Below are 17,320 nucleotides of genomic sequence, written 5' to 3'. Positions count from 1 at the left end.
AATTTGCAATTCTCCACTATTCTTTTAAGGCTTTTCATTTTACAAAACTCATAAGAGGTAGTAAAACAATAATGTGGTGGGTGGCTTTGCAGTTGTCATGGATATAGGTGCCTCTCCATTGGAGATGGGCATTCCCACACACCCAGGGGACCCTGGGAAACGGCGCCTTCAGAACCACATGTGACCTACAAGTGGGGGTGCAGGGCTGGTGGCTGGGAGAGAAAATCACTGCATCCCCACGGCAGTGATTTTCTTCTGGGAAGGAAAGAAGCAGGTGGCAGACAAGGATGTTATTTGAACAAATATTCTTCAGTGGCTATTTGTTCCCTTGTTATATTTTTTAGTCATAATATTTACGATTATTTTGATGGTTTAAATTGCTGTAAAAGGAAGGCAAGCAATTTTTAAGTCAGTCACAAAGCAAGATTTTTCTAAGCCGAAAAGTACTGCTCGTGAGCATCCATCAGCCCGCTGGCTGCATCAGGACAGTCTGGCTGAAGTCACTGGGGTGACGTACTACAAAGGCACCTCTCTGCTCCTTAGGAGTAATCTGTGTCAGCCCAGCGAACCTGTGACTAGAACCACGATGACACCGTAGGCTCGGGTTGGTGCTATCTCTGCCTCTGTTCTGGGTCAGCCAGTCCTGTGTTTTAAGCAAGAAGAATGGAATTTCCACTTTTTCCAACCGTCTGTAACCACACTAATGATTACAGGTGTGCCTGACCCCCCCACTCCCGAGCCGGGAAACAGTGAAACCAGAACGGCAATTCTGGGGAACAGACAAAATGACCCCATTGAAAAGACGGCACAGCTCAGCATGCCCGCAATTACGGGCATGAAACAGACATACACAAGAGAATTTCTTAAAATGTAAATGGTACTCACTTTATAGTAATATTAAGGATCAAATTAAGTCCCAAATGAAGTAGAAATATAGGTAACAGCTATATAATTCACTAAACACACAGCATTTAACAAATACCCGTGAGAAAATCTTTCCATTACTCACCCTTAAAAGCTGACATCTTATAATTGTGTTGTATACCAGCCACTATATCCTTCCAAAAATCAAATGTTTTCTGACCATTGTGCTGCTAAAAAATAAAAATAAAATAAGTTTCCAACTGTAACACATGCAATAATTCTTTTTTAAAGGATAACATAAAGTACTTGGCAAATAATTACAATATTACTATATTCTGCAATAGGGACTCATGTTTTAGAAAACATAATGGGTTAATAAAATTCTCATTCTTTTAAACATGATTTTAAGAAGAAATCACTTCCATGAAAATCATTGCTACAAAGATAATATACATGTACACGCATGATTAAATATTAATGTAGTTCATATAACTCAAACAAGATAAAAAACTCCACTCATTAGAAAGTATAAAAATTACAGAACATTCCAAACACCTGAGTAAGTTTACAATGTTATAGCCTCTGACATAAATCAGAATCTGTTACTTTGTATTCTATGGTATCAACACAGCCAAGGGGCCTGCAACCTTCCAAGTCTGAAAAGCTTGTGACTTTGAATGCAGAACACACTTACCTGAATTTTAGTATAAAAGAGTAGCAAGTCTCTAGTGGAGGCACGAAGGAGGTTCCAAATCCAAAATGTAAACCATTTTAACTGAGTTTTTTTTTTTAAACCAGAAAGCAAATAAGCATTCTGTCAAAACACACAACCCTACAACCTTTTGCTTCCTTGGGAATATTAAGCAGTGTTTCCATCTAAACAAAGACTAACTACTAGCTATTGTTACCTATTATAAAAATTCTGAAATTTTTAAAGACCGATAAATTTGCTAGTAGTCACTATAAAATGAGAAACTGACTCTATCTCATGTCAATAATAATTTCTACAAACATCTAGAACTATCGCTCCACTGAAATTTTAATAAACACAGGACTATAATTCTGAGTAAAACAATGACCTATGTTTTATTATAAACATGAACATTGTGACTTTAAAAGAGAACATGTAAAAAGTGATTCTGATGTAAAACCAGCTATGTTCATAGGTCTTAAACTCAGCATGACTAGAAATCTAATTTTGATACACAGTATAAAGAAATACACATGCATTAAATTATACTCAAAATGATGGATTTAAAAATTTCATCTCATTTTTTTGGTTTTACATTATTTAGAATGCTTAAAGACATGTAGACTTTCTTAATTATTACTTTTTATACTATTCATAAAGCAAATATTTTTAGCAGATGCAAGGGGTTTTTTACTTTAAAAAGTATGCATTTATTGAACTGACATCAATAATTTTGCATATTTTCTCTTTGTAGTTTTTTCAGTGACAATTCTACAAGTTGAAAGCACTTCTATTCCTTTGCTTTGTTTAAAAGCAGTGAGCTTCTATTCTATAACTGGACTATATTTTCTGAAGAGGCAAAGAGAGGTTTAGGCACATTGTTTCTGATCCAACCTTCAAAACATGAAATTTTAAATGGGTGTGTGTATTTGAGCCACAGAAAACAAAGGGACCAGGCACAGAATTTTTTTGCTGGGACATGGGACCAATTAGTGGAAAATGCAGAGTTAAAGCCACATTGTAGACTTGAAGATAAAGATGTTAATGTAGGAATATTCAAACATGGAGATAATTTTTATGAGATAATTTTATAATTTGAGTGAAATTGGTGACAGATGCAGGGGAGCAAGATGGAAAATGCTCTGCAGAATAGCGGCTTTGCATCTCCTTTTATGCATCTGAAATTATGGAGGAAAGAAGGAAGACCACCTGGAGGTGGGAGACAGCAAAATGGGGATCAGATTACAGGGGAGTTCCCAGGATTATGGGCTCTCTCGAAGGTGGTCGTAGTTTATTTCAAAGGCACAGAAACAAACAGCAGGGCTTGCTTAAGGCAAAGATAAATTTTTTACTAAGGACTTGTGCCTGTGGTCTGTTGACCAACCACAACCTGCCCAATTAAGAATTTACGCAGATGCCAAGTTCTGTATTTTTCTCTAGACTTTTGCACCCCCTGCTGGAGAAGAGGTGTATTATCCTTGAGGGGAAAAGTGGTCACTGCTTATTTAATGTTCCAAAACATTTTGACCAAATTCTGTTTTTCTTCCTCCGTAACTTCTGAGACCACAAAGAAGAAACTGAGTAAAATCTCAATTCAAAAGACACATATAATTAAGTGCTCTGATTTATGACTAAGTATGCATTTCACAGTTTTCTAAAAAAAAAACAAAAAAAAATTCACCTTTGTTAAGAAATCCACCACTCTGGCACACAGAAGAGCTCCTGGCAGGTCAAAGTAGTTATCATAAATATAGTATTTTCCTTAAAAAAAAGAGCAAAAATTTAAACTGGGAACGAATTAATGCCACATTTATGGGGCATACACAGAAATCTAGCTGAAGAGACACAAGATCTTGGTGCAGTAAACTTAAAGAAGCCATCATTTCAATTCAGAACGGTTTTATTAACAGGCTATCATCATCTCTCAAAGGTTTAAGCTATTAGGGTGCTTCAAGAAAGTTAGAATATGATATGCATAAATTACACATTTTATCAAAAAATATTTAAGTTATATTTTTAGACCAAAAGGGGCTATATCCCAAATATAAAATGGATTAGGAAGAAGCCACAGTTTACGCTATTAATGTCACTGAATTTCAAAAGAAACAACCCACAACTGGAGTTCCATAAAGTGCTCCACACCACAGGCCTGTTACATCACTGCCTGACCCCTGGGCACCCGCAATGGAAACAGTTCCCTGACTGACCCAGTTAAGAGTAGATAACCTTCAAGGCCAATTTCAGATGACCCTGGATGAATTCAGCACCAGAAGGAAGCTGTTGATTTTTATTGGAGAAGGGGTGGAGCAGCAGTAAACAGCTGGGTCAGAGTGGGTGAACGTTCCTTTCCCAGCTGGGGAATTTTTGTTCTCTAAAATGCTCCCAGTTTCTGAATGGATATCAGAAATGTAGCTGTGTGCCTACCTTTTCCGAGTTATTTACAACCACCTACTTCTAGAGAGACAACAGCTCTCTGTCCTCACTGAGTGAAAGGCTGTCCACGCATTCAATTTCTGCTGGTTATTTTGAGTTGGGATGTGCGAAAGCATGCTAAATCTAACCCCCTTGGGAAGTCTAGTGTTTCCTATCAACTTACTTTATCAAGAGTGCTCATACTTCCTGACATTTTCATCTCTCTACAAAAACAAAACTCTCAGAAGGCAGCAAATGTAACAAAGAAAGGAAATACAATCATGACAAGGAGGAACTCCAACTATTTCCAGGTCATTACATTCTCTAAAGCAGAACAGATACATTTCAAAACTATGTAGTGTATGGGAAAATAGCAAGAAAAATTAGGAAAACCCCCCCAACAATTATAACTTTTAATAAGGTCCGTTTATAGCAATATTTTAATTATTCCCCATTACTTTATGTGCATCTATGTCTGTATATAATTTTTGAAAACTATTTTCATGTGTACCCATGGTGGAGCTCTTTAAAGATGAAAAGAAATGTGTAACATCATTTCAAATAAAGAAAAAGAAAGATGAAGGGAAAAGATACTAAAACTGGCAGTACAGAGGGGAATTCCAGAAAACAGAGCAGTAGGCGATATGAATATAAGGAGAAATGGGGGGGAGGAGAAATAAAAATGAGGATCGAGCCTGTAACTAACTGATAAAAATGCAAATGACTAAGGAAGGTGTCTTCCTAAACGCTAGTCTTTTCCCCCCAGAACAAATGCTGGAAAAAGGAGTATCAGAAAATCTTAATTAAAACAGAACCATATGCCAAAGAGAAATCAGACGCGTGTGGAAGAAAAATATATCCCATTCTTATAAAACCAGCAGGATGCAAGAGGGGCCTTCTTCATGTCCTCACGTAGCAGGTCCAGAGTCCATGATAAAAGGGGGGGAATGGCAAGGCTGCCGTGTGAGCCATACCTGAGCAGCAAGCCATCCCAGTGTCGGACATGAAGTACTTCCACTCCTTCCTGCCATACTCCTTGGCCAGCTCCTCGGGAGCCATCATCCTTGTGCCGTGGCTCGCCCTGGTTTTGGGAGATGAGGCACACTGCTCAGCAACGGCGCCCTTGAACACCCCTTCCTCCAGCCTTGCTACTGTTGATCCCCCCTAAAATTAACAAAAGTTTTCTTTGTTTCTGTTTTCAGTGGGATGCCTTTGCCATTTAAGAATCTGTACAGCGTTTTCCTTGACAGCCCTAGCTCTTCCTCCATTTCATCTACCGCCTAGCAAGGGAGGGGTCAGGAGGAGCAGCTCACTCTGAGGTCCACATTGCGGGCACTGCTCTGGACCTCTACGGTAGAAACGATAAACTCTCATCTCTCTGAAGGAGCATGACAGTACCCTTTCCTAAGAAGCTGTTGTGTAACTGTAAGATTAACCTAACTGTAAGAATTAAAAATCCACCATGTGCACTGGGTCTGGGAGCAGGAGAGGAAGAGTGGGAGGCAGCAGAGTTAGCGTGTGAGCGGTGCCAGATCTGCAGGACAGGTGGGAAGCCCCTGGGGGTGGCCAGCTCATGGGCACAGGAGACTGTGAAGATGGGCAAGCAACCTGCCCGTTCAATAACATGCCGTGGCTAGAAACACAAAGGATGACAGCGAGATGAACGTGACAAAACTCAGAACAGCAAGAAGGGGTGTAGCTACTTTCTGCATTCACAATATTGCTCTTGCATCAGTTGGTCCTGATTAAGGACTCTTAGCCAACAGAGAAACAGCTGGTGTCTTATGTAGTTTATGAGACAGGATCATGCTAGCGAGTATCATCATTTTTCCTCTGGTGCTATATTGTCATAGCAAAGCAAACGAAAGAAAAAAAGAAATGAAATTAAAAGGGCAAATGGAGGAAAATCACAAACATTCTGCTTTTCATGAAGAGGTTAATGTCTTAGAAAAAGTGACATGGAATGATGGAGGAACCCTGAGTGGGAGATATGATCAGACAAGGAAGCTAGTGTATTTGATGAAAGCAGACATCAAGGAGATAATAAGCTAATAAATTCAGGAGAAACTGCACGTTAGCTAGGACTTGAATGGAGAGGGTCAGACCTTGCAGGAGGGGTGTTGGGAGAAGGGGAGACAGACACAACAACGAAAGAAAGAAGCAAAACTGTGGAATGCTTTCCATTCTTTAACCCAGGATTGAAGATAGATAAGTACCTTGTAATACAAGAGCAGAGTTAAAGGTCAGGGTCAAAGCTGCACTGTGTGTGTAGAAGTATATATATATGCATACATACACTCTCCCTCTTTTTGCCCAGGGAAAAACATGCAAGTGAATACCAAAATAATCAGAAGTGGGCCACACCAACAGTCGTATCTAGCTACATCTTAGGGGAAGCTCTGGGGGAGAGCACGAGTTTATACTGTGCCAAAGGGAATGATGTATCAAAGGGGAGAGTGTGTGTTAGAAGGAACCCGCTCTGATCCTCCTCTCCTTGGGCAATTAGTATAAATAATAAATGGCACAGCTGTGTGGCCATGTTTTCTTGCCTGTACTATCAGTTCTGGGGGAAAAACAGATGCTCACTCTGTGAGGCTCTCAGTCTTCCAAGACTGAGAGCAGCAGCAGCAGCTGCTTCTCCATTGCTTGCCCTATTTTTACCGACCCTCGAAGGGCTGGACTCACCCTGAGAGGAGGGAAGGAAAGGGAGTCAGCACTGACTCCCTTTGAAAGAGGGGAGGGCAAGAGAGACTGATAATGACTTGAAGAGTCTAAAAAAAAACTTCCAGAAGGAGATGGGACACAACATGAATCCTGCATGATGGGGGCAAGGTTGCATAAATGGAGAGAGAACGGTGTGCACAGACCACCAACGTCCAGCCAACATCCATTCTCTCCTTCTACCTAAACAAAAAGAATTCCAATTTTACCCCAGGTATCTGCATACCCACCTAACACAATGTAATTCCAAGGCTCTTTTGCAGCAGAGGTGGCCAACGGCAGGAAACGAGTTATTAACATTCTATCGTATTTCCTGCAAATAGTTCTGATGTGCTAAATAAAATGAAAGAAACTAGATGTTTAAGTCTAATGCTTAAGATTTGTATTTAAATGTCCAAAGGATTCAAAGACTTGCAGGCACACAGAGTCTGTCATCTGATAGACTGAAATAATCATCTTATTTAACTATACCTTAACAACGAACTGCTGTAAAGTAATAAAGTGCCTTGAAAAGAGTGAAGTTTTGACTTTACAGCTACATTTTATTACCTGAGAACGGTGCCATTATCTGCAAGTTTAATGAAGTTCCCCTCTTCCAGATCCAATGCCAAGCCCTTGCAACTGAAACAGAAATGGTGGGTTACCAATCAATTCACATATTTACCTAACTCAAGAAATAACCTATATCTTCCAAGAGTCAAAATGCAAAAAGGGAAGTCTCCCACCGAGGTGAGTGAATGTTAATCAAACAGTTAAGAATATCCAAGAACTGGAGGGGAGGGTTGAGGGGGGGGAGGTAGGGCCGGGAGTGGTGGTGGGAAAATGGAGGCAACTGTATTCAAACGACAGTAAAAAAAGATGGAAAAAAAATCTAAGAACTCTAAAATTAAATATCACCTGGAGCAAGTTAGAAAACTGTTATGTGAGCAAAGGAAGGAAAGGATGTTTTTTTCTAAAATCCTTAAGCTTTTAAAAAGAGATATAAAAAACTCAAAGAGACTAAAACGAACATCATTTCATATCTCTGTTAAAAGGTGAAAATGTTTTCCATTGACTACCACACACTCATATTCTGCAAGTTAAGATGTTAGCCAGTTTTTTCTTACTCATTAAAATTTGCCTCAGTTTAGGTCAGGTTATAAAACTAGCCCTCTGGGTAAGGAACATTATTGAAAACAACTAAAAGAAAGGCAAATACGGAGTTTTAGGTTCTTCCCTGTAAAAGGCCTGTGGGATGTGGGGAGAAAAATGGGTACAGATTCATTATTATAAATAAGAAAAGCAAGGAGGTATAATGGCCACCAAATACCAAGAGAATTAAACAAAAATGACAGGGTACTTTAGAAACATTATTTGCTTTGGTCCACAATAAAACTTCCAGAGTCAGCAGTTTCACGTAGTGAAATGTTTGTTTCTTCATTTCACAAAAGGGATAAACCAAAAGGCACTAACCAAACACTGGAGGAATGCATAGCAGATGAATATTGTTGCTCTAGAATTATTTCTGCACGTAGTTTTCATGTGATTTAGGATTACTATTAATTTTCAACTGAGCCATTTACAGTAGTCTAACAGAATTTTGTTACTTAAATGAAGAAGGAAGACAAAGGGAGCTGTGGGAGGTTGAGAATTCTAACCCAGGAAGGAAATGCCTAGGAAGGGCCTTAGACACAGGAAAGTCTACCCAAATCACAAAGAGCCAAATATCCGAATTCAGATACTCATTCAAAACACGATGACTTCTGTATTTGAATGGCAATAAAACAAAACTTTTCAAAAGATGCAAATTTTAGAGAGTTCTTATAACCTCTGAGACTCTTAATAACAACAGATTTAACCAGGTGTCCAAGGTCGTCACACATTCTCTGAGTTTGTTTTCATGTTTAATTAACGAAGTCTAATTGTAGAGAGGATTTTTTGTTTCAAACTATCACTCAAAATTATTAATTGATTTTTGAGAGAGGAAGTGGGGGGGAGAAAGGGGGGAAAGGAGGGGGAAAGGGGAAAGCGAAAAGAGATCAATGTGAGAGAGCGACATGGATCCATGAGTTGCCTCTGGCGCATGCCCCACCAGAGGATCAAACCCACAACCTTTGGTGTACAGGATGACGCTGCATCCGAGCCACCAGGCCAAGGTTTGAAAGGACTTTAAATCATTAAACATAAAACTTTTCATAGAGAAGACGTTTTGCCCTGTGACTCAATTTCACATTTCACTTTCTGCCTTTGCAGAAGAGGAAGCATTAAAATTTTATTAACAACAATTACAAATCAAAAGGAAAGTGCGAACTTTAAAAACAGAACCTACCAGAAATCCCAATCCTCTGGAGTCACGTTGAGCAACTCCTTGTCATATCCTTTCTCCTTGACCAGGAACTCTGCAAAGCTATTATAAATGAGCTGTAGGAGATAGGGGGAAAAGGAAAAGAGAGGTTAGATATAAAACTCACTATTCATACTTAATTGCACAGACCTGAAAACCTGATGGATCAGTCATGGGGCAGGTGGGGAAGGTAAGATCTGCAATTATACATCTTTTCAGTGCAACCCCCTTCACAAGCAATTTAACCACCCCTGCGAGCTGGTCCCCAGGTAACTGTAGTACCTTTTTTATTCTCCCAAATTATGCCACCATCAGCCTACAATTATACAACCAAGGACAATTATTCATCTTACTGCTGAATTCTAATGGTTTGGAGATCATTAAGACTTGGCAAACCTTTGTAAACTTATTTAACACACGACCAAGATGATAAATATACTGACCGTTTTAACATTACATCTATCCTTGATCTGTCCTTGGTAGAAAGTTCCCATCTCAGGTGATAAGTTCACTCAGATATTGGGACCCACAGAATGGAGGCTGCCCTTGGGCCCAGCCCAGGTCCCATGAAGCTAAATCAGCTTCAGGAGAACATCTGTCAAGGGACCTACCATTCACCACTCACAATCCTCCAACTCACGTTTAGCTCACCTTTCCCTCGGGTTGGAGGGATCTGCCAGCCTTCTGAGAAATCCCCAACCTCCTAGCCAATCACATTCTCTTTCAGCATCGCCTCTTCTAATGCTCTATAAAACTCACTCTCGCCCAAGTCTGCTGGGGGAGCGGTCCACTGCTGGTTAGACACTGTAATCCATGGATTGTTTGCACTTGAAAATAGGGCATCAGACTGGTTGTTTCAGTTTTGTCAGTTGCCACAAAGGCGTCTCAAAGAGAAACACACATGGGCACCAGGCAGGTGATCCAAAGGAGGAGCCACGCAGCCTCCATCAGATACAGAAAATATCTCTTAGTTTTCCACCTCAAGAAAAACTGAGGAAAAAGAACTGGAAGGGAAGCAAGTACAAAGATTAATGCTTTGCTGAATTGCTGACAGATCTGATTTCTCAACCACAAAATCCCAGCTTTTTGAGTGAAATGTTTGTTTTGTTTTGTTTGTAAAGAGCTGGCTCAATGTTTAAATAACTGTGCATGCCAGACAAAAAGCAGGCAAAAGGGAGATGACGGTCTCCATCTCCACCCCATTCTCCCTGAGAGTGTTCTTAGGCCTGTATTGTATGCACTTGAACCTGAGGCAGAACCGTGGTCTTGGGTCGGCCGTAACAGTGTCTAAGAGGGCACACTGAGCAACCTGACCCTTCTAAACCCAGACAGGTTTAGAAAGCCTGGGATGGTACAAGGGGGAAGGAGGTACAGACACAGCCAAAGGAGTGGGAGAAGGCCTCCCTGAGGTGGTGCTCTTTACACCGACACCTGCAAGAGCAGCACTTGGCTGGGTGAGTTCAAAGGGGAGGGGCTAGGGTATGAGTGTCAGGAGACGAGTGTGGAGAAAGCAAAGGCTCCTGGTCAAACAGAGTTGCTCTGTGCCACAAGGCTAATTAAAGTCACGACAAATGCACTCCCATGCAATGCAAAGAACTTTGATCCAAGTCAATTGTCACAGACGCACATTACATCAACACTATGTATCAGCAGTTCTCAACCCTGCTGGCGATTCACAACTACAGCGATGGTTCTTAAAACCACCGGAAACCCCAATCTGGACAGTGGGAAGCCCAGATGGGGCCCCTGCAGGATTTCTGAAGCCCAGAGATGTCTGCACACTACTGATTTATATGTTATATAGATTTTTACTCAATCATTTAAAAAATCAATCAAAATGTGCTGAGTTATTCTGAAGTGCAACATTCTAGAGACAATAACACACACACACACACACACACACACACACACTCCTGCTGGCAAGGAGCCAGTGTCATGAGCTTAACAGATGTAAAGAGCTTAGAGCCGTGTCTGGCACACAAGTAAATTCTATGTAAGTATTGCTATTATTATCGGCCATGTGCTGGTTTTAAAAAAAAGGGCCCTCACTCGTAGCCTTGGACCATTTTCGTGGTATAAATACTCCCACGCCGGTCAGTTTCCAGCTGGCGATGGTTGCTGTACATTACTAGACCTGCCTCTGGTCAATACACTTTATTTAGTTTTGGACAACTGGAGTTTCTCACCCCCTGAGCAATACTGATTAAGGCTTGGGCCTGTGATTCCAATGAGGTNTTATTATCGGCCATGTGCTGGTTTTAAAAAAAAGGGCCCTCACTCGTAGCCTTGGACCATTTTCGTGGTATAAATACTCCCACGCCGGTCAGTTTCCAGCTGGCGATGGTTGCTGTACATTACTAGACCTGCCTCTGGTCAATACACTTTATTTAGTTTTGGACAACTGGAGTTTCTCACCCCCTGAGCAATACTGATTAAGGCTTGGGCCTATGATTCCAATGAGATCAGGTTCCTTCTTGAGACAAAGGAGCCCTTTCTAGAAGGGCTGTCCACAGCTGTGTTTCTTCCCTCAAGGAGGAGACACTTTTGTAACAGGAGAGAATGGGGTCAGTGTGCACCAAGAAGCAGAGAACATGGGTGCTGAGAAAAGGGGACTGTGCCTTTGAACGCCCCATTCTCGTCCCAAGGCCTCGGTTCCTAAAGTTTTTCATTACATGATGCTGAGTCTCCTGGGAAGCCTGCACGGCACAGGACCTCCACTGCCAGCCTCCTTCCTCTCCTGGCTCAGCTGCCAGACTCCGTGACGGTCTCACCTGGGTAACAGTGTGCACTCTGCGGCAGATACAAATAGGTGCCCTGTGGGCCATACACAGAGCCTGAAGTATGTTTGGTTCCTAACTCAAGATGCCGGGTAAAATTATAAAATACCTAGCTAAATTTGATTTTCAGATAAACAACAAATACTTTTTCCAATATAAGCACATCCCATGTCATATTTGGGGCATACATATATTAAAAATCTTTTTGTTACTTGAAATTCACATTTAACTGGGTATCCTGTATTTTTTTTGCCAAAATACTGCTGTTTGAACATGAGCTAACATTTAAACATTGAAAGACTTCTCATACAAGTTTAGGTTTCTAATTTTTCTTAAAAGAATTAAGTCTGGCAAGACCGAGGCATCACTCATGGCAAACTCGGGCAGGAGTCGAGCATGACTGTGCCTGCAGAAGAGGCACACGCTCTCCTGGCTGCCACCAGCCCCCTCTTCCCCTCTCAAACTTAGGTTAACTGCCTGGCTCCACGCACTCCTCAGTCTGCAACCACAGGAGGACACACGTATCTCTTCTAGGTGGCCCTTCCTGAGCACCAGGGGAGGGGACACACCCAGCTCCGTATTTGCACAACACTCTGCACTTGCATCGCTCACCCCAGCCTCTCCTCTGAGGTCACAGGACACAAAAAGCATGGCAGTGGGGTCAGTAACCAACAGGCCACATGGCTTTCTGGTTGACCCTGGATAACCCCCTTGTCCTTTCTGTGTCTTGCTTTCCTCACCACCAAACAGCAATTGTGATGATAATGACATCTAATCACAGGGCTGAGGTATGAATCAAACCCATTCTAAACAGAATGCTTTTAGAATTGTGGCTCTACGTGCCACATTTGGCTATTAAAATACCTATTATCTATCTATTCATCCTACAATTATTTATCAGGCCCGCTATTTGCCAGGCACACAGAACACACAATACACTGCCAGACACAACCCTGTCAAGGAGTCCTGGCTCCAGGGTCTGGGAGACTCCAAGAAATAAACAGGAAAATGTAACACCGTATGTAAGTGTTGTGAGAAATTAAGGATTTTATGGAAAACTGGAGGTGAATAGAGGAAGAAGGGTAAAGTTTAGGGGGCTGGGAAAGGCCTCGCAAAGGGAATGCTATTTAAGATGAGACCTGACATATGAGAAGTCAGTGTGATGAGGGGAGGAGGGCCCCAAGGCACAGGTAACAAAGAGCCAGCTGCAAGGTCCATGCAGTACAGCCCTCATCACAGGGGACCCGAACTAACCTTTCAGCAACTCAGTCCAATCCAAGGCCATCTGAAGGCCTGTGTGCTGTCTGTGTACCCAACTCTATTAAGGTGCTCAGCACACTGCAGGTACTTAAAAGATTTATAAACCAAACCGGATCCAAAGCACAACCGGTTACTGTTTTCAACCTTTAAACAGCACATATATTGAGGCCTGTAGTCGAGAATTCTTGTCTTCAAGGATCTTGTATTCTGAAATCTTATGCTTACACGTGCTTAAATTTGGCTCCAACATGACAGCGGTTTTTAACAATATTTCTTCAAAATGAAGGTGACTAGAGGAGATGCAACATGAGCCAGGAGGGGATTTTAAAGACACAGAGGGAAAAAAACAAAAAGAATCAAAGACCTAGAGGAAGTAGTGGCCGAAGGATCAAGAAATAAAGAAAAGCCTTCCTAACTCTCAATATAGCTAAGGAAACACGTAGCTAAACTTTCCCTGTACACAGGGAAAGCAGAGAGCATAAGAGCAGGAACAGTACACTCATTTTCTTAGCTTCTGTGCATAGAAAACGAGTGATTCCGACACTCTTTGGAGCTCTGATTGGGCACCTCAACTGCTGAGGGGAGCACTGCCCTCACCATAATGAGGAGCCTGGGGCTGTTTGCACCCATGGCCTTGGAGTGCGGCTCATAAACTCAAGGCTTCGGAATGGTTTGGGTGGCAACCATAAAAAAAACAAACACCGTACTTGCACTGGCCAAACACTGCTCTAAGCATTATGTATCTATTACCTGTCTAATCCTTGTAACAACCTTTTGAAGTAAATTCAGTTATTAGCCCCACTTTACAAATGGGAAAACTGAGAACAGACAAGGGTTAAGTGATTTGCCCAAGGTCATAGCACTAGTAACCGATGGGCTGGTGCCCTAAGCTAGGCAGACTGGTTGTGGACTCCTCCACTTTGACCACTGTGCTCATAATCACTCTTTTCTGTTTGGATGCGTAGATCTTTGACCGAAAAAAAAAAAAAACCCTGCTAATTTTTCACAATGTTTTCTTGTGAAACCAAAGGAATGAGGGGAGGAAGAGAACAATTCACTTGAGGGTACAGGTGTGACATCGTACACACTCCATTTTCCCCTCCTTTAAAAGAAAGGGGGAAGACCCAAACTTTGTAGGCTGTTATTAGGATTAAACTTATTCAAGGTGCATGGAGAAAACGGTATTTTCTTTTGGTAAAAGGAAAAACTGGGGCTAAGGTATCTTAAATGGCTTTTTGGCTAGTGTTCCTTCCAATACAGTTCACAATCTTTCCCTGCCTTAGCTGTTTAAAAACTGACAGGTGGTCCCAAGGACATGCAAGAGGAAAAATGCTGCCAAGGAAAACACAGCCCTTAATCTGGTGGCTGTGGAGGCGCACTGCTAGCCCCAAATGACTTACAGAGGAGTTCCAAGGCCTGGGATCCGCAAAGGACAGCTCTAGCTCCGCCCTTCCTGTGCCTTAAGAACCACTTCCCCAGCACGATCTTGAATATCTTGTCCTTCCTTCCGCCCTTTTCTTGAGTAACCCACTCTCAAACTTGACATTCTCGTCGGTCTCAGTAAGTCCGTGTCCAATGCACGGGACGGGAACCGGAGATGCACACTGTCTCCCCACCTCGCTGTGGGAGGCCGACTTCTGCGCAAACACGCCGCGGCTGCAGGCCCCGGCAGCGCTAGCTGCCGCCTAAGCCGGGAGGAAACTCCAGCCTTAGCCGGTACGGAGAGCAATCGGTGCGCCCCGGACATCCCGCGCCACTCACCGGGGCGCTCTCGGGCAGGTTGTAGCGACACAGAGTGTGGTCCAGGTCGAAGCCGACCACGTCGCAGGTGGCCAGGGAGAAGTGCTGAGCCATGGTTGCGCTGGGAGCACCGGCAAACGCTCACTCGAGGGGAGAGCGCGAAGAGCACACCGGCAGGACACTGCGGGACAGGACCCGGCGGGGAGGGCGGGGAGGGGCGGGACTGAGCCCGGGACTGCGCCCGCCCCGGGGAGGTGGCGTGGCGGCCTTTCGCACTTCCCGCGCCGGGGAGCACCGCCCCTGGGCACGCTTCTCCCCGCCCCTCACGTGTCCTGCTTTCCCACTCCTGCGCCGGGCCAGTTTGCGGTCATTCACCGGTTTGATTCCGATAGTTGTCTCCTGACCCCGGGATTTCCCACAGCGTGATGCGACCTGGCGCTGAGCCACTACTTCGGGGACTGAGGGCGCAGCTAAGACTCGTTGGCTCGTAGCTCCTGCCACGAAACTAACCAGGGCTTCGCTTCGTTTTGAAGGCGCCCGGGAAACGAGAAAATTAGACCTGACCCTGTAATGTAAGACTGTGGTGACAATTTTATCTATTATTGTTCCTTTGACCATACTAGCCTAGGATTTGGAAATTTTTTCTCGCTCACGAGACTATGTGTTGAATCAAAAAGTTTATATTCCATAGTAAATTCGTAAGTATATTCCTAAGTAGTAAAAAGGACACATTTCACATTTCACTCCCTAGAGTGCCTTAGAAAATGACATTGATTAAGGAAACCAGTATTGGTGTTTTTATTTGATTATCCTATTTATTGTAATGAAGAATATTTTTATGAAAGGACACCAGAAACTTCACGGAATATACTGCGGCAGAGAGAATTTTATGCAAACAGAAGGTTTTAAGGTTTAAATGATTTGAGCGACAATTTTCTCAATTCTCTAGCCCTGTGTATAACTAGTATCATTTTACATGCATAGGAGAAAAGTTAATCCATTACATGTGATGAATGCTGTGGGCATTTAATTCTCTCAGAAAACCCTTGAGTATGAAGGGCTAGGACTTAAAATCATTTAAAAGAGAAAATACAATCTCCCTATTAAAAAGAAAACAAATCTATTATTGTGTTGCTTCTGTTTTAAATTTAAAGGAACTCTTTGTCCAATGGAAAAATGAATAGTCATGATATAATAAAATATAATTGATTAGAATTATGTTTAACTCTCGGAAATACTAACCCTTGGGAGGCTCATAGACCAATCAAGGGATTAATTTGGTGCAATAAATAGTTCAATCTAGTAGAACACATTATACCTCGTGGGCCTATTGGAATAAGTTGATAACTTGTTCCATTATAACTCTTAAAAGCCCCAAACAAATCTCTTTGGAAGAGGAATAGGCAAGAATCCTCAAGAAGATCGAGCTGTTTACTCATAAGAGCCCAACAACCATATCTTTAATGTTTGTAAATAAAAAGAGAAAAGGCTACATTATTTCTAGCTCATTCCTATTTCCTATTCATGAGTCTGTTGCCATAGCATTGACCTTAGCACTCCTCTCGGCTCTTTGTGGTAGACTGCCTGCCAAGGTCAAATTTCCGGGTAGACTTCACATTGAAGGCCGTGAGCCTCCTTGAGGATATCTTGTTTTATGATTGAAGTAGTCACGTTAGGGATTTCTCTTAGCCATGTAGATGTACAACTGCTTTTACTGTGAGAGGGAAGCGAGCAAAGGATTGTTTTTGATGACTTAAGCGGTCCTGGGATTGGAGTTGGCTGATGGACCTGGACGCAGTCACGGACAGTCATCTCTACTTGCCATGTAACAACTGTGATAGCTCTTATTCCTCATATCCAGAGAACTCTTGCACTAGAGAATCAATGACATTCACACTTTGTGGGACAATTTACCAAATAATTGAATTTCATCATCCTGAAATATCTTACTCCTCTTTGAGCTCCACTCACCTTTCCTGGTCAGTAAGTACCTCAAATCTTCATCTAACTCCCCTAAGAACATGTGAGACGGCTCCCCTTCCTTCCTCCAGTCCCTACAGAACCCTGGATTTAATTACAAACATTCATTTTCTGTCATAAGGCTGTTTTCAACTGAAGATATTTCCTTTTTTTCCTGTGTATTTTATCACATTTACTGATAAAGTACCACAGCTCTTCCATTATAGACCAAAAGTTCATTGTTCTACTCAGATGCCAGTTAATTTCTGTTTCTTTGAGTGATATATTACATACTGGAACTTGTACAACTTAACACCCAAAAAACCAAAACCAAAACCAAAAACAAAAATAAAACTCTGAAACAATCCAATTAAAAAAATGGACAGAGGATCTGAATAGACCTTTCCCCAAAGAGGATAGACTGATGGCCAATAGGTATATGAAAAGATGTTCAACATTGCTAATCAGAGAAATGCAAATTAAAAACCACAATGAGAGATCACTTCACACTTGTCACAATGGCTATCATCAATGAACCAACAAACAACAAGTGCTGGTGAGGATGTGGAGAAG

The 17,320-nt window shown here is 42.1% G+C and overlaps 1 protein-coding gene across 2 annotated transcripts in view; it reads right to left on the bottom strand.

The window, feature by feature from the left end:
• Positions 1-14,997, bottom strand: part of NT5DC1 (5'-nucleotidase domain containing 1) — a 114,998-nt gene extending 100,001 nt beyond the window's left edge. Inside the window, exons 1-6 of one of the 2 annotated variants that reach the window (XM_037065084.1) lie at positions 14,810-14,997; positions 8,997-9,088; positions 7,238-7,309; positions 4,942-5,048; positions 3,237-3,316; positions 1,010-1,094 (exon numbers count right to left, since the gene is read on the bottom strand). In XM_037065084.1, the coding sequence (XP_036920979.1) occupies positions 1,010-1,094; positions 3,237-3,316; positions 4,942-5,048; positions 7,238-7,309; positions 8,997-9,088; positions 14,810-14,902 (529 nt within the window). In that variant the 5' untranslated portion in view covers positions 14,903-14,997. The remainder of the gene's footprint in view (positions 1-1,009; positions 1,095-3,236; positions 3,317-4,941; positions 5,049-7,237; positions 7,310-8,996; positions 9,089-14,809) is intronic. The other variant, XM_037065085.1, reaches the window with a different exon arrangement.
• Positions 14,998-17,320: the final 2,323 nt, after the last annotated feature.

The sequence above is a fragment of the Sturnira hondurensis genome, unplaced genomic scaffold (genome assembly GCF_014824575.4).
Source record: "Sturnira hondurensis isolate 20B ecotype Veracruz unplaced genomic scaffold, ASM1482457v3 Scaffold0015596, whole genome shotgun sequence".
NCBI classification, from domain to species: domain Eukaryota; kingdom Metazoa; phylum Chordata; class Mammalia; order Chiroptera; family Phyllostomidae; genus Sturnira; species Sturnira hondurensis.
Note: the sequence above shows the minus strand (reverse complement) of the source record. Positions and strands in the feature narration are given on the sequence as shown.